Raw genomic sequence first — 23,064 nt, forward strand, 5'->3', positions numbered from 1 at the left:
ACACTAGGGAGCTATTAATCAGTTACTTCATGATCGTTTCTTTGATCTTTACTCACTAACACACCAAATGATTCTGCAGTAAAGCTATACTTCTGTTTCATTCTGACAGAGGAAATGACAAGGAGACACCAAGTAAAACCTTCAAGATGTTGCAAAGTGGTAGAGAAAGAGAACAGAGCACAGCTGCAACACATCCATTCTCAAAAGCAAGTGGATGAATGATACCTAAGGAAGCATATTGTATGAAAAACACATCTCACTTCTGATAATAATACTTACATTATCAAACCCTCCAAGTTTGTGCACAAGTCTGAATAACTTAAAAAGATTCAAATTTCGATACCCAAGCACAGGCCGTTTGTTAATAGGTGTACCTGTTAAAACGCATAATATATTAGCATCACGAGATATATATAATTAATCTAAAATCTCAAAGGATTCACATATTACCAATAATTACCATCTATACACTCCATAGGACCAAAACAAAAAACAAACACTTTCTTATCTAAACCTGTGGCACCATTATTTTAAAGATTTTGCACATCCAATTTTTACAGTCTTATGTTTGTTTCTAGCATCTTCCCTCTGTCGATACAGAGTATTGTGATGGTTTGTATATGCTTGGCCCAGGGAGTGGCACTATTTGGAGGTGTGGCCTTGTTGAAGAAAGTGTGTCACTGTGGCCATGAGCCTCAAGACCCTCTTCCTAGTTGCCTTCACAACAAGATGTAAAACTCTCAGTTCCTCCTTGATGATTATAGACTGAACCTCTGAACCTGTAAGCAAGCCCCAATTAAATTTTGGCCTTATAAACGTGGCCTTGATCATGGTGTCTGTTCACAGCAGTAAAACCTTGTCTTAGTTAAGACAAGAATAAACAACAAATAAAGCATGACAAACTGCAAATCTTTCAAACACTAGGGAGATAGAGATGAGAAAACCTAGAGTACTGAGATATACACTGGGTAGCAGTTAATCAGTTACTTCATGATCGTTTCTTTGATCTTTACTCACTAACACACCAAATGATTCTGCAGTAAAGCTATACTTCTGTTTCATTCTGACAGAGGAAATGACAAGGAGACACCAAGTAAAACCTTCAAGATGTTGCAAAGTGGTAGAGAAAGAGAACAGAGCACAGCTGCAACACATCCATTCTCAAAAGCAAGTGAATTAATGGATTCTTCTCTAATTAGGTTTTAATCGTTTTCTGCACTTTTTTTCCTGTATCTCACACAAAACTATAAGAAAGGCCACACTTTTTAGGCCACGTCTCCATGTGAACAAAATATACAGATAAAAAATATTTAACATTAAAGAATGAAAAAATATTCATACCACAACAGCCACTAATACTCTTAGTACAGAACAAGTTCCTAAAGGTCTTGGGTTGGCACAGTAAATTTTAAAAAGTTAGAATACACCCTCTGTCCTGCTGCATGCGTATGTATGTACATATGTACGTACAGGGGTGGGTGTGTGTGTGTGTGTGTGTGTAAAACCTGGGACTGAACATGCTAGCCAAGTCTACCACTGGCCCATTGCTTATTTTTTGAGATATTTATTTTATGTGAATAGGTGCTTTGCATATATGTATGCATGTCTTTGTACCACAGGCCATAGAAGCTACCAAGGGCCATAGAAGCTAATAGTCCTCTGGAGGTAGAGTTACAGACAGCTGTTAGCTGCCACATGGGTCCTCTGGAAGAGCAGTCAGTACTGTTGCTCACTGAGCTGTCTTTCCAATCTCCCCATTGACTTTCATATGGGTCTGTGTTCCTGTACATGTACATGTGTGTGCAGGTCAGAGACTTCTCTTTCCCTTGAGGTCTCTCACTGAGTCTGGAATTCGTGTATCTGACTAATCTGACAGGCCAGCAAGCCTCAAAGATCCTCCTCTCTCTGCCTTCCCAGCACGAGCATTCTACTTATATCCCACAGACCTGGCTTTCTAAACTATGGGTAATAGGGATCAAACTCATGTACTTACACTTACATGGCAACTAATTTACCAACTAAGCTACCACTTAGCTTTCTTTTCACTTTTTGGACAAGGTCTTACAAAGTTGCCCCAGTTAGCCTGAATCCTCCCCACTCAGCCCAGTTAGCTCAGCCTCCTGAGTAGCTGAAATTACAGGCTTATACCACCATGCCCAATTTTAGTCCTATCTCCTTCTGAGGGACAGTGTAGTTTACGGAAGGGCTTTATATACCCAAGGCTAGCTTCAAACTTGCTATATAGCTGAAGATAATATCCAACTTCTAATCTCACTCCACTGGGAGAGTGCTAGGATTATAAGCATTTGCACTCTAGGTTATGTGGCAGAAATAGAATTAGGTTACTTTTCCTTTTGTATAAGAAGGAACTTTTTCAGCAGGATTTCATCATGTAGCCTGGGCTAGCCTCAAGCTCACAGTCTTTCTGCACTAACCTCAGTAGTGTTGGGATTAAAAACAAGAACCATCATATCTAACCTACACTTCTTGCTATATTTCTGAAATATCTGGATATCTCTTGGTCTATAAGGTGGGGTTGTAAGACTTAATACCCAAACAAGTGTGATATTTTGCTCTGTATCTTACACGTAGTTAAGAGTAAACATGCTCACCTCTACCTTCCATGAACTTACACAGTAAGAGTGACGAATTCACTTCCACATTCTATGAACTTATACAGTAAGAGTGAAAAGCTCACTTCCATCTTTCATGTACTGGTACAGGGAGAGTGAGACGCTTACCTCTATCCTCCATGAACTTATACAGCTGCTGAAGAAAGTTCTCCCTTTCCTCTGGAAATGGTTCTATTTCTTCCTAATTTTAATCACAAAAGAAAAGATACTGTTTTTCTCAATTCAGAATTTTATTAATGCAAGCAACATTTCTTGCCAACAGCAAAATCTAATATTCACTTAAATATTTCAAAGGCAGTTTACTAAATATTTTTTACTACTAAGCTGTTTAAAACCAGTAAGTCTAGACATTTTGCACTATATAGATGAATACTTCCTAAAAGGTATCTCATCAGAATTCCCACTGTCAATTTTTGTATACGAAAAGGCACTAATAAGACTGTTGATCTCTGTACTGTTAACAGAAATTTATTCTTTAAGTTAGGGTCACAGGCTCAAGAATAGCTATTCTCATGTATATTAAAACAGAACTAGAGTTTAACATCAAAGTTGATTCCATTATTGCTCCTCAAGGAACTCAGAAAGCACAGGTCCCATTTGCTCTAAGTATCCTTCATTATAGGCAGCCCCACTGTATGGTACTTCAAGCTTACATAATCAGTGAAGTGGGGAACAAACTTGATCTACAATACCTGAAGATTCAGACTTAGGGAAATCTTCAAGTAATAAAATAGTTCCCCGAAATATCAATTACAAGGGAGGGACTAGCTTCTTGCTGCTGTGGCCAAGGGCTGTGGCAGTAGGGAGCTGGTCCTGAAGCAACCTGCAAGGAGCAGGGTAGTAGGTAAGATGGAGGAACTCACCAATCCATTGACTTTTATCCATTCAACAAGCAAAAAGCACCTGTAAGTATAGGCACTGTGCTAGGTGCTGCATCAAATGTAAGAAAAAAACTATGGAGCCTGCTGTGACAGAACATAGTCAGGAGTAACTGCAGAGAAAATGAGTCAGCACATACAAGCAAGCTGTGCAGTTACTCTAACTGAAAGAAACGTCCTACAAGTCATAGGAGATTCAACTAATATGCTAAACAAGCTAAGCAAAATTTTAATTTGGAAAAATCACATGTCATTGTTCTAGTGAATTTTCCCCTTTGTTTTTAAGGGGAATTTTTTTGTGGAGCAAAGAACAGTAATTTTAAAAAAGAACAAAACAGACATATTAATTAGCTATTAGACTGGTACTTAGACAAAGAATAAATGACACCTATTAACGTGCCTGTGATAAACTGCATTTCTCAATTTAAACAGCTCACTTATGTCAGGTTTTGGTAAGGCAGTCAAATACAAAATATAAAGGGGGTGGGAGCCAGTTGACATTTTCGTAAATGTCACTATGGTAAAATATTTGCCTGAAGCCACATTAGTTTTGTTTCTATTCCATAAACATCTAAGTTTGTATTTAGCTTAAACCATTTAACTGGCTATCAAATTTGCTTCCACTGCATCCTACCTCCACCCCAGATTTGCTTTTTAAAAAGTACTTATAAAACACAAATCAAAGCAACAAAATGTTCAGTAACTGATATTTACTGACCACCTGTCATGGGTTATGTACTATGATAAATGCTAAGAATGTAAATATATTAATAAAATAGAATTCTTCTCTTTGAGGAGCTTACAAAAAATAAATTAGTAAGAAAAAAAAAAAACATTTAATAAACCTAAATACGAGTGGTAAGGAGAGACACAAAGACAGGGAGAGATATATATTCCAGAGAAGGGAGATATGCTGTGGTTCAGGGGTTTCCCTAAAGAGTTTTGGGCCTGCCAGCTATGTGCCTAGCAGTCCCACTACCAGTACTGCACACACACACACACCTAGGTGTGGAACAGAGGAAGGGAGAAGCAGAGTGCTACAATGTGAGAGATGAGAAGCAGCAAGGTATGTAAGGTGACAGAGCTAGAGCTCAGAGTTCCCAGGGAAGGCACAGAGACAAACACGAGGAAGGGACAGCAGAGGCTGGACCATCAAGGAAGACTTTACACTTAGAGCTAGAAGACTCCAGCTTGTGAGGCGAGCACCCAGATAATACCTCAACCTTAGTTCTGATTTTAATATGTAAAATAAAGAGCAGACCTAGGCCAGACTGAAACAAACAAGTTTCTGTATTATCATTTGTTATTGCATTATAAAATATAACTTATAAAAAACTACTTCATTAACTATTTACAGTTAAAGAATAGAATCCAAAAACTGAAAATATTTCATATTCACAAGAAATTACTATGATTTTTCAAATAGAAAACACAGTTTACCTCATGGTCAAAACAGTAGGTATTATTATCTGTACAGGACTTAGTCGTTTTTTTGTGTTAGAATTATCTTTCACCTGAAGTCACAATAAAATCTAAAACTTAACTCTATGACCCAGATGAATGCATATGGAAATCTGTATGTATGAAGCTAAATTGTTTTCCATTCTGTGAATCTAAAAGATGCTGACCTTCCCTTCTCACTAATACCAGCTGGACACTTTTTCTGGTCTTTTGGTAATTAGGGAGTTATGCACCTGTTATGAGATGGTAACTATCATATAATACAAAGATGTTAAGCACTGGGTGCTATTTTAGTCATCTTAAGTAAAACACCTCTGAAGCACCTAGGATGAATGTATAAAACTACTAATTCCCCAAGCCCACATTCCTGTCTACAGTACAAAAGCAAACTTGATTAGACAAAAGTTTATGATGAAAAGATCCCTAATAGTAAGATATTACTTAACATTTTAAAAGGCATCAACAATCTTTATTTACCTCTTCTTCGCTGCTATTATCTTCTTTCTCTTTTTCATCATCTTCCTCCTCCTCCTCTTCCTCGGCTTCACTACTGGAGCTGTCTTCTTTCAATTCAGTCTTCCAATTAGCAGGAATAGCTCTACTTTTGTGAAACTCAAGTGCCTGATCAAAGGCTAGAAACATATCATAATGTCAGCAAACTGAACAGATTAAGTCAACTGAGTTATAAGAAATAAGAGCTGTGCTACCAGCACTGAAATTTTTTAAGTGTGTGCAAGGCTCCTGGTACTAAGAACAGTTACATGAAGCCACTCACTTACTCCTGATCTTATATTCAGGAGATCCATTTTATGGCTATTAAAGTCCACTGCTATTACTGAAAGGGTTCTTAGATTCAAACAAATATGGGCTGGAGGGATGGCTCAACAGTTAAGAGCAGTGGCTGACCTCTTGCAGAGGTCCTGAGTAAAATTCCTGGCACCCACATAATGGTTTATAACTGCAATCCCATGTAATCTATCTATAACTGTAATCCCACAGGATCTGATGTCCTCTGCTGGTTTTCAAATGTATGTACACACACACACACACACACACACACACACACACACACACCACATACAAAACACTCACATCTATAAAGTAAATAAATAAATCTTAAAAGAAAAATAAAAAGACCAGGGCATATGACTTCAATCCTACTACTGGGGAGGTAGACACAGTCAGATCTCTGTGAATTTGAGGCCAGCCCATTCCACAACATCCAGGGCTAAGAGAAATTCTGTCTCAAACAAACAAACAAAACAAAACAAAACAAATACAAGAGGAAAAAGCAATTTTCTTTTTTAAACAGAAATTAAGTTTATGCCCTACAAACAATTTTAACAGATGAGTCAAAGTTTTTTCATTTCTACATGCTTGTTGGTTTTGTTTTTGTTTTATTTTTATTTCTGTTTTTGAGATAGGATCTCTCTGTGTAGCTTTGATTATCCTGGAACAGGCTATATAAACCAGGCTGGCCTGGAACTCACAGGTCCATTTGCCTCTGCCTCCCTAGTGCTGGGATTAAAGTGTACACTATTATCCTATAAGTCAGTATTTTACTCAATTAATAATAAACAGTATCAAATCAAGCACAAGGATAAAAGTAGCCAGAAATATTCTCTGCAAATCTAAATCTAACTAAGCCAAACTTGAAATTCTGTAAATAATGAGTTTAAACTAAAATGAGTTAAAAGCAGTTATTCTCTTTTTATAAAACATTGGTATTAATTACAAATCATGAATTTGTAGGCAGTCTATCTACCTTTGATACAGTAAGAAACAATAATATACAATACTAAAAACAAACTAACAAATGCAATCACAGCATTACTTCTCAGTCAAATATAAGTATTAAAGCCATTAATTAGGAATATAGCAGCAGAGTTAACAAATAAAAATTACTTTAATTTTATTTTTGTTAACCCTCTAAACCAACAGAGAATTTCCTAGGCAAAATGCACATTACTGAAATAGCTATTTGTTTTTTTTTAAATACTTCATCCAGATTATAACTCTATTTAGAACTTTGAATGAAAAAACACGTATAACAAGACATGCAAGTTTTTTCAAAATATATATCTAATAAAAATATATTAATAAAGTAAGAGAAAACTGAACTTGTTAACTTACAAAACATTTATTACTTATAATCTTTCCAAGATTATCCCCTTACCTTGTTTTAATACAGCATCAGGCTTCGGTACAGTGTCACTAGTAATTTCATGGACATCTTTTCTTGGAACTGAAGTACTATATTATTCAATTACAAAGATGAAAAAATAAGAGATTAAGACAGTAGTCATCAAATCACAAATGCCATAAAAACAAGGCCATTATCATGCATAATAAAAACAACTGAACATGGGGCTATACATTACACTGTCTAGAGAAGGACCCTGCCTTAAGATTTGCTTTGTTTATACCTCAATTCAAATACCAGAATCAAGAAAAGGAAAGAGTATCAAACAGTGCTCTGCCTAAAAACAAATGATAAATCTCTATAGCACTGTAATAATACAAACAAGCATTTGAATGGCAAAATGTAGCAATCCAATGGGGAAGAAATCAACAGTAAAATTTGCCATTATCTTGGAATAATGAGATTAGTTGAAGACAGAAAGAAATATGCCCATTCATAAGATAAATTCTTTAGTTTTTAGTTTATTCTGAAGGGGTTCTCAATAATGTTTTAAGAACATTTTATATATAAATCCACTTATAAACTGTAGTTAGGAATTTTATTTCAGAATGCCTCAACCCTAAGGAGAGCTACATACAAACAACTGAGACAGGTTTAATGAAAAATATCATTTTTTGTTATATAATTTAAATAAACCAAATTTTGGTTTCTATATTTGGTATACTAATTACTACCCCCAACCCAAGAAACCCAAATGATACTCCAAACCTAATTTTCAGTGCTCAACTTTTTTCAAATATTTTATTTTGATGGACAGATGGCTCAGGATTAAGAGCACCAGCTGTTCTTTCAAAAGGCCAGATTTTAATCCCTAGCACCATACAGAGGCTTACTACTATCTTTAGCTCTAAAGGCACCAGAAGTATGAACAGACATACATGCAAGCAAAGCATCCATGCACCCTTCCAGTCAGAGCCAGTGCCCTGACCAGACTTTGAGTGACAGCTCCACAACCAGTCTCACAACACCCAGAAGATGCTCAACTCTCGAGTGCTCTAACACATCTAAGATCACAGGATCTCAGGAGCTTGGTCACACCAGGATTTCAGGATCCAAGAGGTAGCTTGACACCCAGAAGCTCTAACACACCCAGAATCTCAGGATCAGAGAGTCCCAGAATCACAAAGACAGCTGGACTCTGAGAAGATCTGACACAACCAGGATAACAGGAAGGACAGGTTTCAGTCAAAGACAGCAAGGACAGGAAGTACTAGATATAACCAGATGGCAAGAGAAAAGCAAAATACCATAAGCAACAGAAATCAAGGTTACTTGGCATCATCAGAACCCAATTCTCCCACCATAGCATCACACCATCATTTAAAAGTCCCATCACACCAAAAAAGCAAGACTCAGATTTAAAATCACTTAGTCTCATGATGATAGAGGACTTTATTAAGAAGGACATAAATAACTCCCTTAAAGAAATGCAGAAGAACACACATAAAGAGGTAGAAGCCCTTAATGAGGAAACACAAAAATCCCTTAAAGAACTACAAGAAAACACATCCAAAACACATGAAGGAAATGAATAAAACCATCCAGGATCTAAACATGGAAATAGAAACAATAAAGAAATCACAAGGGGAGACAACCCTAGAGATAGAAAACCTAGGAAAGAGATCAGGAGTCATAGATACAAGCATCACCAACACAATACATGAGACAGTAGAGAGAATCTCAGGTGCAGAAGATACCACAGAAAACATTCACACAACACTCAAAAAAAAAAAAAATTGCAAAATACAAAAAGCTTCTAACCCAAAACATCCAAGAAATCCAGGACACAATGAGAAAACCAAACCTACGGATAATAGGTATAGAAGAGAGTGAAAATTTTCAACTTAAAGGAACAATAAATATTTTCTACAAAATTATAGAAGAAAACTACTCTAATTTAAAGAAAGAGATGCCCATGAACATACAAGAAGCCTACTGAACTCCAAATATATGGAACCAGAAAAGAAATTCCTTCTGTTACATAATAGTTAAAACACCTAATGCACAAAAAAAGAGAAAGAATATTAAAAGCAATATGGATCAAATAAAATATAAAGGCATTCCTATCAGAATTACACCAGACTTTTCACCAGAGACTATGAAAGCTAGAAGATCCTGGGCAGATCTCATTCATACCCTAAGAGAACACAACTGCCAGCCCAGACTACTATACCCAGCAATAGATGGAGACACCAAGATATTCCATGACAAAGTCAAATTTACAGATTATCTTTCCACAAATCCAACCCCACAAAGGATAATAGATGGAAAATAAAGACACACAGAAATCAATGAACCAGATGCAATTAACAGAGATCTAGAGAACACGTCACCCTAAAACAAAAGAATATACCTTCTTCTCAGCACCTCATGGTACTTTCTCCAAAATTGACCATATAATTGATCACAAAATATGCCTCAACAGATACAAGAAGATTGAAATAATCCCATGCATTCTATCAGATCACCACTGACTAAGGCTGGTCTCCAATAACAACAAAAACAGAAAGCCCACATAAATATGGAAGTTGAACAACTCTCTACTCAGTGATAACTTGGTCAGTCAAGAAATAAAGAACAAAATTAAAGAATTTTTAGAATTTAATGAAAATGAAGAAACAGCACACCAAAATTTGTGGGACACAATGAAAGCAATGCTAAGAAGGAAAAGTCATAGCTCCGAGTGCTAAAGTCCATAAAGAAACTGGAGAGAGTATACACTAGCAGCTTAACAACACACCTGAAAGCTCTAGAACAACAACAACAAAAAGCAAACACCCAATAGGAGTAGACAGCAGGAAATAAATAATCAAACTCAGGTCAGAAATCAACCAAGTAGAAACAAAGAGAACTATACAAAGACTCAATGAGGAGCCAGTTCTTTGAGAAAATGAACAAGATAGATAAACCATTACCCAGACTAAGCAGAGGGCACAAGGACAGTATCCAAATTAACAAAATCAAAAATGAAATAGGAGAAACCAAAATTCATCAAGTCCTACAAAAAAGCCTATATTCAACAAAAATAGAAAATCTGGATGAAATGGACAATTTTCTAACCAGATACCAGGTGCTAAAGTTAAATTAGGATCAGATAAACCGTTTAAACAGTCCCATAACCCCTAAAGAAATAGAAGCAGTCATTAAAAGTCTCCCAACCAAAAAAGGCCAGGACCAGATAGATTCAATTTTACTTATGAATATCGATGCCAAAATACACAAATTCTCAAAAACCGAATCCAAGAAAACATAAAAACAATTATCCATCATGATCAAATAGGCTGCATTCCAGGGATGCAGGGATGGATCAATATACGGATAACCACCAACACAATCCACTACATAAACAAACTCAAAGAAAAATACCACATGATCATTTCATTAGATGCTGAGAAAGCATTTGACAGAATTCAACACCCCTTCATGGTAAAGGTCTTGGAAAGATCAGGAATTCAAGGCCCATATCTAAACATAATAAAAGCAATCTACAGCAGGCCAGTAGCCAGCATCAAAGTAAATGGCGAGAAGCTGGAAGCATTCCCACTAAAATCAAGGACTAGAAAAGGCTATTCTCCCTCTCCCTACCTATTCACTCTCTTCCTACCTATTCAATACAGTACTACTCGAAGTCCTAGGCAGAATACTTAGACAACAAGAGGAGGTCAAAGGGATACAACTTGGAAAGGAAGTCAAAATATCACTATTTGCAAATGATATTATAGTGACCCCCAAAATTCCATCAGAGAACTCCTAAACCTGATAAACAACTTCAGCAAAGTGGCTGGATATAAAATTAACCCAAACAAATCAGTAACCTTTCTCTACTCAAAGGATAACAAGCTGGAAAAAAAATTAGGGAAACGACACCCTTAATAGTCACAAATAATATAAAATACCTTTTTGTGACTGTAACCAAGTAAGTGACAAATCTGTTGAAAAGAACTTCAAGTCTCTGAAGAAAGAAATTGAAGGAGATCTCAGGAAATGGAAAGATCTCCCATGCTCATGAATTGGCAAAATTAATATGGTAAAAATGGCCATCTTGCTGAAAGCAATCTACAGATTCAATGCTATCCCCATGAAAATTCCAACACAATTTTTCATAGAGCTAAAACGAGTTATTTGCAAATTCATTTGGAATAACAAAAAACTCAGGACAGTGAAAACTATTCTCAACAATAAAAGAATTTCTGGGGGAAATCACCATCCCTGACCTGAAGCTCTATTACAGAACAAGTGTGATAAAAACTGTATGGTATTGGTACAGAGACAGGCAGGAAAATCAATGGAATAGAATTGAAGACCCAGAAATGAACCCACACACTTGATGGTCACTTGATCTTCGAAAAAAGACAGCACTTTCAACAAATGGTGCTGGTTCAACAGGTAGTCAGCATGTAGAAGAATGCAAAGTGATTCATTCCTATCTCCTTGTACAAAGCTCAAGTCCAAGTGGACCAAGGACCTCCACATAAAATCAGATACACTGAAACTAACAGAAGAAAAAGTGGGGAAGAACCTCAAACACATGGCACAGAAGAAAATCTCCCTATACAGAACACCAATGGCTTATGCTCAAAGATCAACAATCAACAAATGGGACTTCATCAAAAGATTGCAAAGCTTCTGTAAGTCAAAGGACATTGTCAATACGACAAAATGACAACCAACAGATTGGGGAAAGATCTTTAATAATCCTACATCCAATAGAGAACCAAATAACCCTATTAAAATTGGGGTACAGAGCTAACAAAGAATTTCAATTGAGGAATATCAAATGATTGAGAAGCACCTAAGGAAATATTCAACATGCTCAGTCATCAAGGAAATGCAAATCAAAACAACCCTGAGACTCCACCACACACTAGTCAGAATGGCTAAGATCAAAAATTTAAGTGATAAGAGATGCTGCCAAGGATGTGAAGAAAGACGAACACTCCTCCACTGTTGGTGGGATTGCAAGCTGGGACAACCACTCTGGAAATCAGTCTTGCGGGTACTCAGAAAATTGAACATAGTATTACATGAGAATGCAGCTATACCACTCTTGGGCATAGACCCAAAGAAGCTCTAACATATAACACAGACACATGCTCCACTAGTTTCATAGCACCCTTATTTATAATAATCAGGAGCTGGAAACAATAACCCAGATGTCCTTCAACAGAGGAATGGATACAGAAAATGTGGTACATTTACACAATGGAGTACTACTCAGCTATTAAAAACAATGACTTCATGAAATTCTTAGGCAAATAGATGGAACTAGAAAATATCATCCTGAGTGAGGTAACCAAGTCACAAAAGAACTCCCATAGTATACACTCACTGATAAGTGGATATTAGCCCAGAAGCTTGGAATACCCAAGATACAATTCACAAACCATATGAAGCTCAAGAAGAAGGAAGACCAATGTGTGGATGCTTTGGTCCTCCTTAAAAGGGGGAACAAAATACTCACGGGAACAAATATGGAGACAAAGTGTGGAGCAGAGACTGAAGGAAAGGCCATGTAGAGACTGCCCCACCTGGGGACCCATCCCACATACAGTCACCAAACGTTGACACTATTGTGGATGTCAAGAAGTGCTTGCTGACAGGAGCCTGATATAGCTGTCTCCTGAGAGGCTCTGCCACAGCATGGCAAATACAGAGGCGGATGCTTGCAGACAACCATTGGACTGAGTACCAGGTCTCCAATGGAGGAGTTAGAGAAAGGACTGAAGGAGTTGAAGGGGTTTGCAACCCCAGATGAACCCCCAGAGCTCGCAGGGACTAAACCATCAATCAAAGAAGTACACATAGGGAAACGCCATGGCTCCAGCTGCATAGGTAGCAGAGGATGGCCTTGTTGGGCATCAATTGGAAAAGACACCCTTGGTCCTCTGAAGGCTGGATGCCTAAGAGTAGGGGAATGTGTCAGCAAGGAGGTGGAAGTGGGTGGATGGGTTGAAGAACACCAGATAAGGGGTTTCTGGGGGGGGGGGGGCGCGGAACTGTGAAAGGGGTAACATTTGAAATGTAAATAAAATAAAGGAAATATCCAATAAAAAATAAGAATCTGTCAAAATGCTTTTAAAAAAATCCTGAAAACATCCATACACATAAAATTGAATTTAAAAAGAATTTCGTCCTTTATTTTAGAATTTTCAAACACATACAAGTGGGTAAGGATTGTGCAAGTAAGTCTCAGTCATACTCAACCACACAACAACACTCAGAAAGTCAGTTACTATTTCAGATCTACATACTTCCTTCCCACCTCTACACAATATATACTTTTATTCATTTTTCATTCTGAGTCTTTAAAACACTTTACAGCTAGTGTATTATTTAAATAGTAAATATGTGATCATCTTTCCTAATTTTAGCCAGATATAACTGACAAAATAAATTGTATATGTAAAAGCATAAAATGTGATAATTTGACACAGACATACTATAAAAAATGATTGCCACAATCCAATTAATTAGCACATCAGTTACCTCACATAGTTCTCTTTTTAGGGACTAGAGTGGGGAGAAATACCAGGTCCATGATATACTGCAAGAACTACAGCTGTGACAGATGTAAGCCTCTGAAGCTTAGACCCTTTAACTACTACCTCCCTTCCTTCTCTGCTCTCAATTATACACTTATTTCTTAAAACAAGTACTCAAATTTGGTGTTGAAATTTCTGTGATTATCACAATTTTGTTGAAGTTGTTTTCGTGAACTATTTTCAAACTTTAAGTTCCAGAACTTGAAAACCTAAAAGCTAAATGTGAAGAAATGGACACCTAGTAACAGCTTGTCATAGTAGCATGAATCTGTAATCCCCACTATTAGGAAACTGAAAAAGTACACATTACTGAGTCCACAAGTGTGAGAACAAGGTGGGGAAGAGAAGGGAGAAAAGGAGAAAAGGAAATACTCAGTCTCTATCTATAGAATCCTTAGAAATAAAACTAAAAATTCAGAACACTTCTCTAAAAAAAAGAAACCCAAAAACCCCTCTCCTTGTCAGCTGGTGCTGAAGCACGCCTTTAATCTGAGCATTCAAGAGGCAGAGGCAGAGGCAGGCGGCTCTCTGAGTTCCAGGACAGCCTGGTCTACAGAGGGGGTTCCAGAACAGCTGGAGCTACACAGAGAAACCCTGTCTCGAAAAACAGGAAAGAAGGAAGGAGGGAAGGAGAGAGGGAGGAAGAGAGGGAAGGAGCCATGTTCTCTGAGAAAGACTGCTTTCTTGCCATGTAGAATACATTTTTTAAAAATCCACTTAAATTACTGTAGAAGTCATATATTAGCCAATAGAGCAGCACTTCTCAACCTTCTCAATGCTATGACCCTTTAAAACAATTCCTCATGTTATGGTGACCCACCCCCACCATAAAATTATTTTTGTTGCTATTTTGTAACTGTAATTTTGCTGTTATGAATTATAATGTAAATACTATGTTTTCTGATGGTCTTAGGTGACCCCCGTGAAATGGATGTTAGACCCCCCAATGAGCTCTTACCCCACAGGTTGAGAAATACTACAGTAGATCATATTTAGAAACAAAGAGTATTAAATAATCAAAACTAAGCCTTAGGACATGGGCAAACACGTGAAAATACCTGCTGTCAAGCCTAACAGCTTGAATTTAGTCCCCATAACCCACACAGTAGAAGAACCAACTCCAACAAGATGTATTCTGACCTCTACATGTACAATATGACACTCACAACTACCCACCAAAGTAAATAAATAACCCCAAAGACATACAACATATCACTATCTAGTTAGCTCCATTAAATATCACATCTCCACAATAAACCACCAGTTATCATACATGACTAAGAAAGGGCTAAGTCTATGGTAGCCAATTTAATAAGGAAAGATACTGTAAGACTTCAAAGAGTGTGAAAGCCATTCTCTTCGAAGCATTCCTCTTCAAAAATTGAATTGACAGGGTCATAGTTTAACACCCTAATTTGGAAAATAGGCTCATATGGGACAGACTTTTAAAATCACATGAACAATACTTACAATTTGCCATCTTTGAAAGACCGAACAAGAATATTGTCTTTTTTCACAGCAATCTCATCACTACAGTCAGGACAAACCACCTATAAAAAAAGTATGGAACAGTCATAAATAAAAGTATACTTATAGTTATTTACATACCTACTATTTAAATGTTTTTGAAGGTGTAGAACAGCACTTTGTGGATGAACCAAGGACAAAGGCCCAGAGTCCCCAGAATCTTGAGGACCGTATGTTAAGCCTTCAATAAAAACTAAAAGCTTATAAAATGATCAAATACAAAAGTCTGTTTTTAAAGATTCACCTTACAGCTGGGCATTTGAACACATGCCTTTAATCCTAGCACTAGGAAGCAGAATTCCAGACCAGAGAGTTACATGACTTCAATCCTAGAACCCTCAGGGTGTTAAGAGAGAACTATTAATTACAACAAGCTGTCGTCTGACCTCCACATGTATACTCCACAAATGTATGTAGCCATGGCATACCCCCCCTTAATGAGTACAATTTAAAAATTAAAATAAGTAATAAATTATTGGGCCAGTGAGATGGTAGATTCCTGAGCACTGTGGCTACACCTAATGATCTCAGGAGATGGGAAGCTAAGGCAGGAAGTTCTTTAGTTCAAAATCAAACAACGAAAAACCAGACAGACAGTTAAGAACAGCGGATGCTCTTCGAGCAGAGCCAAGCTTCATTCCTAATACCCATTGTCAGACGGTTCACAAGTACTTGAATCCTTCGTCTTCTAATTTCACAGGTACCTTCATATGCATAGTATACACAGAAACACATAGACAAATAATTTTCAAAGTTAATTTTGAATTTACAAAAAATGCCTTAAAACATTCCTGGGCTAGGAGATGGGTCAACCGTATTTGCCATGAGTTAGGATCCATGGCAATTATACAGAAAGACAGGTGTGGCAGCATGACTCAGAAATCACAATACAGGGTGTGAATGGGAGATCCTTATTTAGCTAATCAAAGTCACAATGCACAAGAGTGTGTGCACATGTGGCTAAGTTTTCATACAAGTATATTTTATTTACACAGAACAGTGTTAAATTTTTATCAAAAAACTTCTTTTACTTTTTAGCATTCATATTCTAAAAAAATTTTTTTTTTACATTTATTTACTTGGGACAGGGAAGGACTGCGTATGGATATAGACGAGAGAACAACTACAGGAGTCAACTCTCTTCTTCTACTTTAGGAGCTTCAGGACTTGACTCAGGGTTAGGTTAAGTGAAACCTTTACCCAGCTGTGCAATGTCTGGCCCAGAAAGGTGAGTGCCAATTCACAAAAAATCTGCCCTCCTTTTGCATTTTAGACTTCATAGTGAACTTAGGAGTTCTATAAGTTTATATCATGTTTTTTCTACCCAAAATACCCAGTTTCTTCATTATCAAACTGCTTCTCTTAGACATCACCAAGACTTCTTTGTATTTAAATGATTTAGAAAGTAATCTTTGCTGGCTTATTAAAATTAGACACTCTCTCCTACCGTTTAAGTATAAACACCATTAGTTAGAAAAACCAATGTTTCCTGTACAAACTTACCTCATTAAAACCTACTGTTTATAGCCAGGCACAGTGGTATATACCTGTTAACCTAGAAGGTGAAGGTGGAAGATTCAAGAACTAAAATCCAACCTAATTATATAGACAGCTGGAGGCCAAACTCCATCACATGAAACCTTATCTTAAAGATGGAGAAGCAGAGCGGATAACTAAGCAGTAAGATGACTTAATGGGTAAAAGCACTCGCTGCTCTTTCACAGGACCCAGGTTCAGATTCTAGTACCCACCTAAGGACTCACAAGTGTTTGTAACTCCAATTCCAAGCGATGCAACACCCTTTTTTGGCCTCCAAGGGTGCACATACATATAAAAGCAAATATTCATATAAATAAAATAAAAACTAATTTATGTATTTTATGTATATGGGGACTTTATCTGCATATACAGCTGGGATCCCAGCAGAGAGTATCAAATACCGTTAGATGGTTATAAGCCACATTATGAGTGTTGGGAACTAAACTCAGGGCCTCTAGAAGAGCCAGTTTTCCTAATCTGAGCCATCTCTTCAGCTCCACCCCAATACATATTTTTTAGAAAACAAAGGATTAAGGTCTTTTATACTCAAAATACTCACCAGTGCAGGAAACCACATCGCTTTCTTTTTATCCAAGCTAACATAATCTACACAAACAACTTTGCCTAGTAGCTCGTCAGTCTGTTTCCTATCATCCTCATCGTCATCACTGGATGAGGAGGAAGATTCCTCCTCTGGTCTAGAAAGAGAAAAAAAATATAGAACAATCTTATTTACCTTCAGGAAGATAAGTATACCAATAGTTAGCAGTCTGGTTCAACAGTCTGTTAGCAGTCTGGCATCAATAGGCATAGTAGTGCATACCTGTAATTCTAACAGTCAGTAGGCCAAGGCAAGGAGAACTGAAGTTTGAGGCTAACATGATTTACATAGCAAAACATGTTACAAAAGATAAAACAAAGATAAGACTAAGGGGAAAAAGCAGAACAGAATAGCCAGTCTCCAACCCACAAAGGCTAAAAGACCATATTACACATCTTGGCATTACACTACAAGATAGGAGATCCTAAGCTCAGATCTCCAAGGCATTTAGGAGACAGTCGTCTAGTATTCCCAAAACTGAGCAAACTTAAAAAGGGAGAAGACAGGGGTTAGAGAGGTGGCTCAGGGGATAAGAATACTGTCTATTGCAGAGAACCAGCTGATCTTCCCAACACACTCACAAGCCCCTCCTAATTCCAGTCCCATGGGAACCAATGCCCTCTTCTGGTTTCTGCAGGCAATGCATATACATGGTACTTAAGACATACATTCCCAATGCATATACATGGTACTTAAGACATACATCCCCATACATATAAAATAAAACCTTAAAAAAAAAAAAGATTGGGGGGAAAAAAGCTGGAAATTAACAGTAAAGGGGCAAGGATACAATCCAGTTAAGAAACAACCATTGCAGTTCAGTATACACAAAATACACACATGGTTCTTTGTGCTTCTGTAAAATACATTCAGAAGATAAGCCTGGAGAGGAAGGACATGAGCTTTCTACATGGTGATATTCTATTCCTTGCTTTGGAATCCCTGATTTTAAATATCTTTTGTACTATTTTTTTTAATTGGGTATTTATTTCATTTACATTTCCAAAGCTATCCCAAAAGTCCCCCACATGCTCCCACACTCACTCCCCCACCCACCCACTCCCACTTCTTGGCCCTGGTGTTCCCCTGTACTGAGGCAGATAAAGTTTGCACGACCAATGGGCCTCTCTTTCCACTGATGTCCAACTAGGCCATCTTCTGATACATATGCAGCTAGAGACACAAGCTCCAGGGGGTTATTGGTTAGTACATATTGTTGTTCCACCTATAGGGTTGCAGATTCCTTTAGCTCCTTGGCTATTTTCTCTAGCTCCTCCATTGGGGGCTCTGTGTTCCATCCAATAGCTGACTGTGAACATCCACTTCTGTGTTTGCTAAGCCCCGGCATAGCCTCACAAGAGACAGCTATATCTGGGTCCTTTCAGCAAAATCTTGCTAGTGTATGCAATGGTTTCAGCGTTTGGAGGCTGATTATGGGATGGATTCCCAGATATGGCAGTCTCTAGATGGTCCATCCTTTTGTCTCAGCTCCAAACTGTGATTCTGTAAGTCCTTCCGTGGGTGTTTTGTTCCCAATTCTAAGAAGGGGCAAAGTGTCCACACTTTGGTCTTCGTTCTTCTTGAGTTTTATGTGTTTAGCAAATTGTATGTGGTACATTTACACAATGGAGTAGTACTACTCAGCTATTAAAAAGAATGAATTTATGAAATTCCTAGGCAAATGGATGGACCTAGAGGGCATCATCCTGAGTGAGGTAACCCAATCACAAAAGAACTCACACAATATGTACTCACTGATAAGTGGATATTAGCCCAGAATCTTTTGTACTATTTTAAGTAGATCCTGATGGTTTTTTTATATTCCTTCTTTTTAATCTTTTTTATTTTTTGACACTCCAGATTTTATTCTCTTCCTGGTCCACCCTTCAACTGTTCTACATCCCATACCTTCTCCCCGCCCTATTGCTCAAAATTGTTTGCAATGGACATCTCTTGTGTCTCTCTCAGTGTGAATTCAAATATCAGATTTTCTTTAAGACTGTTGTTGGGTTGAAGTTCATTACTGTCTCGTCCCTGCAGCTGTTTTTTTTTCTGCTGTGGTGTTCATCAATGCCAGATTCTTCACTCTGACTTCTAATTGGGGTTGTTTCTAAAATAACTCTTTAAAAAAATTACTACCTGCAAAATTCATGACGTTTTTGTCTTTAACAGCTGTGTAGGATGAAGACAGATGCAGAGACCCACCAGCAAATATCAGGTAGAGTTCAGGGGTCTTGTGGAAGAGTGGGGATAGAAATGAGCAAGCTAGAAGGGTCAAGGACACCACAAAAAAAAAAACAAAAAAACAAAAACAAAAAAACCTACAGAGTCACCTAACCTGGGCCTTGAGGCCTCACAGAGACTGGCCAACAACCACGGATCATGCTGGAGCTGGAATTAAGACCCCAACACATTTGTGGCAAATATGCAGCTTTGTCTTCATGTGGGTGCCCTACCAAGTGAAGCATGAGCAGTGTGGGGCTGCCTTGGTTTCTGATCACCCTACCTGGACTGCCTAGGTGGGCCTCACAGTGGGAGAGAATGTGCCTAGTCCTGCTGGGAGCAGATGGCACCCAAGGGGGAGCGGGTTCCCTTCTCTGAGGAGAAGGGGAGGGGCAATGTGGGGAAGGATTTATAAGGATGGGACTGGAAGGAGAGGAGGGAATTGGAGATTGTGATCAGAATATAAACTGAATTTAAAGAAAAAATTACTACCTAGAAAAAGAAAAAAGAATACATTCAGGAACACAGAATGTCACACTGGGCTACTAAAATGGGAATTTGTCAACTAACAGAGGAAGAAGTATCTGAAATCAGGTAATATGCTTCCTTGACATTAGAAAAAAGTTGACCTAATTCTATAAAGGAAAAGAGGTAAGAAAACAAAAGGACACTTTATATTGAATTTCATGATAAGAAAATTCAGAATACTAAAAAAAAAAAGATTTCTAAACAATAGTTCAAATACATTTCTAGTTTCAACAATCCACTATTATTTCAGACAAGAATAGAGCAATTTCATACATGATGTGTTGTATATTTTAAAGAGATTAATTTTAGTAGATAATTAATAATGCATAGGTTCTTAAAGACTGAACCACTGGATATATGGACATAAGCAATCATCAAAGGGATATTTCCTGATTTTTACCAAAAATTAAACTGTTAACAGGAGTGCAAATCAGGGATAGACGACTTTCCATAGCATGTCCAAGAGCCCTAGATTCAATTTCTACTTCCACATTTATTAAAAAAAAAAAAAAAAAGACGAAAACAGTAACTTTTATTTCAAAAAAGGTACATAAAAATATCTTTTGGAATCAGACAGTAGTAAAGTAGCAATCATTGCACAATTTTGTGAACATACTTAAAATCATAAATTTTTAAAAAGCAAGGTTTATAATATGCGAATTAAAGTCACAGACATTCATTTTCCAAATAATCGTTGCACTATCAAAGGACACAGCATATAGTCGTGAGTAAGCTTTGTTACTGAAAGCAAATTTGTTAGCCTTTATTTCTCTTCTGCTGGGGAAGTGACAGCAGAAGCTTGCCTTCCTACTCCAGGGTTACACAGACCTTTAACAAGTTACTAAAAAGAAAAACAGTAAGGAAGCTAGGAGAGAAAGCACATGGAAACAGGTCCATAATTGTAAACATTGTATTCTTTAGGCAGAGTAACACAACCTCTGCCCAGGAATACAGGAAAATAGTCAGGGTGGAACTCAGTTAAGTCACACATTAAGATCAAAAACTTACTTTAAATAATTAACAAGGTAGAAGTTGGTCATTAAAAAAAATTACTGCACTTAACTAAGATTACCTAGTGACAGGCTAGAAATGAAGTGGAACAAATGAAGACAGATCAGCTAGTATGTGGATTTGTAGCTGTTGAAAGAGAAACAAAGGTATTGGTGCAATTAAGTCCTGGGAAACCTAGGGAAATATTTGGTTGTGACATGTTCTTGTTTTACATCCTAGGTTGGCTGGAAATTTGTAATCTACCTGTTTCACCGTCTCAAGAGCTAAGATGACAGGCACATACCACCATGCCTGATTAAAAATACTTTTAAAATAGCCATTGTTAAAATCATAATGAGAACTTTTTTTTCAAATTTCAAAAGAAAACGATGGTCACAGAATGCCCTCAAGGTCTAGGCCCAAGACTCTATTGTAGAGAATAAGTAAAGAATAGAATAGTGAACCCTTGTAGGTAAGGAGATGAGTACTTTGAGCTCTCAAAGCTCAAAATGCCAAGCAAGGACACTTCGGAACCCTCAGTATTGAGACCAAGCAATCACAGTTGTGAGCGGTGAGCAAAACCAGTTAACAAACAGAAGTAGGCTTCCTCTACAAAACTAGCTCTCCAGCCACCAAACAATATATATGTTCAGTGAAATCCAAAGCCCATTTCTCACGGCATGCTGAGATTCTTAACAGAAACTGAGCATTGCTAGTCATTAAGAAGCAGCGCCCACATACACTTCATTATCATGTTCAATGTAGAACTATTTTTCTTTAACATTAGAGACTTTCTAATATATCATGACTTTTAGTCATTTTAATAGATCAAATCTATAGAATATTAAACTTATTTTGAATTTATTTATGTATTTATTTCGGTGTTTTGCCTGTGTGTATATCTGTGTCAAGGTGTCAATCCTGGAGTTACAGACAGTTGTGAGCTCCCATGTAGTGACAGGACTTGAACCTGGGTCCTCTGGGAGAGCAGCCGTTGCTCTGCAACCCTAAGAATGTGATTTTTAAATTGTAATTGTAAACAAAGCAGCTAAGCACAGTCCTTGTGCTGGGGAGTATTTAAGCTGGATGTTTAAATGAACAGGTAAAAACACAAGAGCTCTCTGTGTATGCTGACATTTGATCCCAATGTTTTCATGTAATACATGATTCTATTTAGTTTGTGCATTCTAGACTTTGCAGAAGGAATGTTCCACCAGCAAAGTCTATACAAATACCATCAAGCCTGAACACCCAAATACACAACACCTCTGCTCTTGGACTTGAAGACAACTTAGCCTGCATTTGCTATATAAGCATTATATGTGTATATAAATATGCATAACTTATAATACAAATAAATTCAGTTTTCAAATCTCTAAGAGAGTTAATATTATGATCTTAATTTTACAGACAAATATGAGAAGAGTAGGTTGCCAAAGTCATACAGCTAGTGGCAAAGTGATGAAAACCAGGCCATGTCCACACTAAACTAGATAATTGGAATCACCACTAATGAGATTAACTGACATTTCGTACTCACTAATCTGTTAGCACCAATTATACTCTCAGAACTATAGAAAAACTAATGACCAATGATAAAATATTAACTCATTAATTTTCAAAGCTATCAAAACATCCTACAATTCACCTGCTTAAGTGAATACTTTGTAGCAATGTAACAGACCTGTCAAAACTTAAAAAAATTGAGATCAAAGTTACACCTAATATTACAATGAAGGTTTTCTTATTAATACCACCATACATTTTCTGAGACAGCCTTAGTATATAGCCCTGGCTGGTCTAGAATTCAGAGATCTGCATGCCTCTGGCATTAAAGGCATGTACCACCACATTGAGCCCACCATTTATTTACAGTTTATTTTTTTCTGTGGCTGAAACACATTTAATTTTAAAATGTTATACATAGAAGAATTTTTTA

The 23,064-nt window shown here is 37.3% G+C and overlaps 1 protein-coding gene across 5 annotated transcripts in view; it reads right to left on the minus strand.

Moving 5' to 3' along the window:
• Arid4b (AT-rich interaction domain 4B) overlaps positions 1-23,064 on the minus strand; it is a 132,033-nt gene that overhangs the window by 38,334 nt on the left and 70,635 nt on the right. For all 5 annotated transcript variants that reach the window (XR_003838576.2, XM_029484988.2, XM_085831279.1 and 2 more), the window contains exons 8-13: positions 17,343-17,481; positions 15,188-15,267; positions 7,149-7,225; positions 5,450-5,604; positions 2,742-2,814; positions 280-374 (exon numbers count right to left, since the gene is read on the minus strand). Coding sequence is in view for 4 of the 5 variants with exons in the window: in XM_029484988.2 (XP_029340848.1) it covers positions 280-374; positions 2,742-2,814; positions 5,450-5,604; positions 7,149-7,225; positions 15,188-15,267; positions 17,343-17,481 (619 nt within the window). In the remaining variant the exon portion in view is untranslated. The remainder of the gene's footprint in view (positions 1-279; positions 375-2,741; positions 2,815-5,449; positions 5,605-7,148; positions 7,226-15,187; positions 15,268-17,342; positions 17,482-23,064) is intronic.

The sequence above is a fragment of the Mus caroli genome, unplaced genomic scaffold (genome assembly GCF_978045245.1).
Source record: "Mus caroli unplaced genomic scaffold, Mus_caroli_1 scaffold_15, whole genome shotgun sequence".
Classification (NCBI taxonomy): domain Eukaryota; kingdom Metazoa; phylum Chordata; class Mammalia; order Rodentia; family Muridae; genus Mus; species Mus caroli.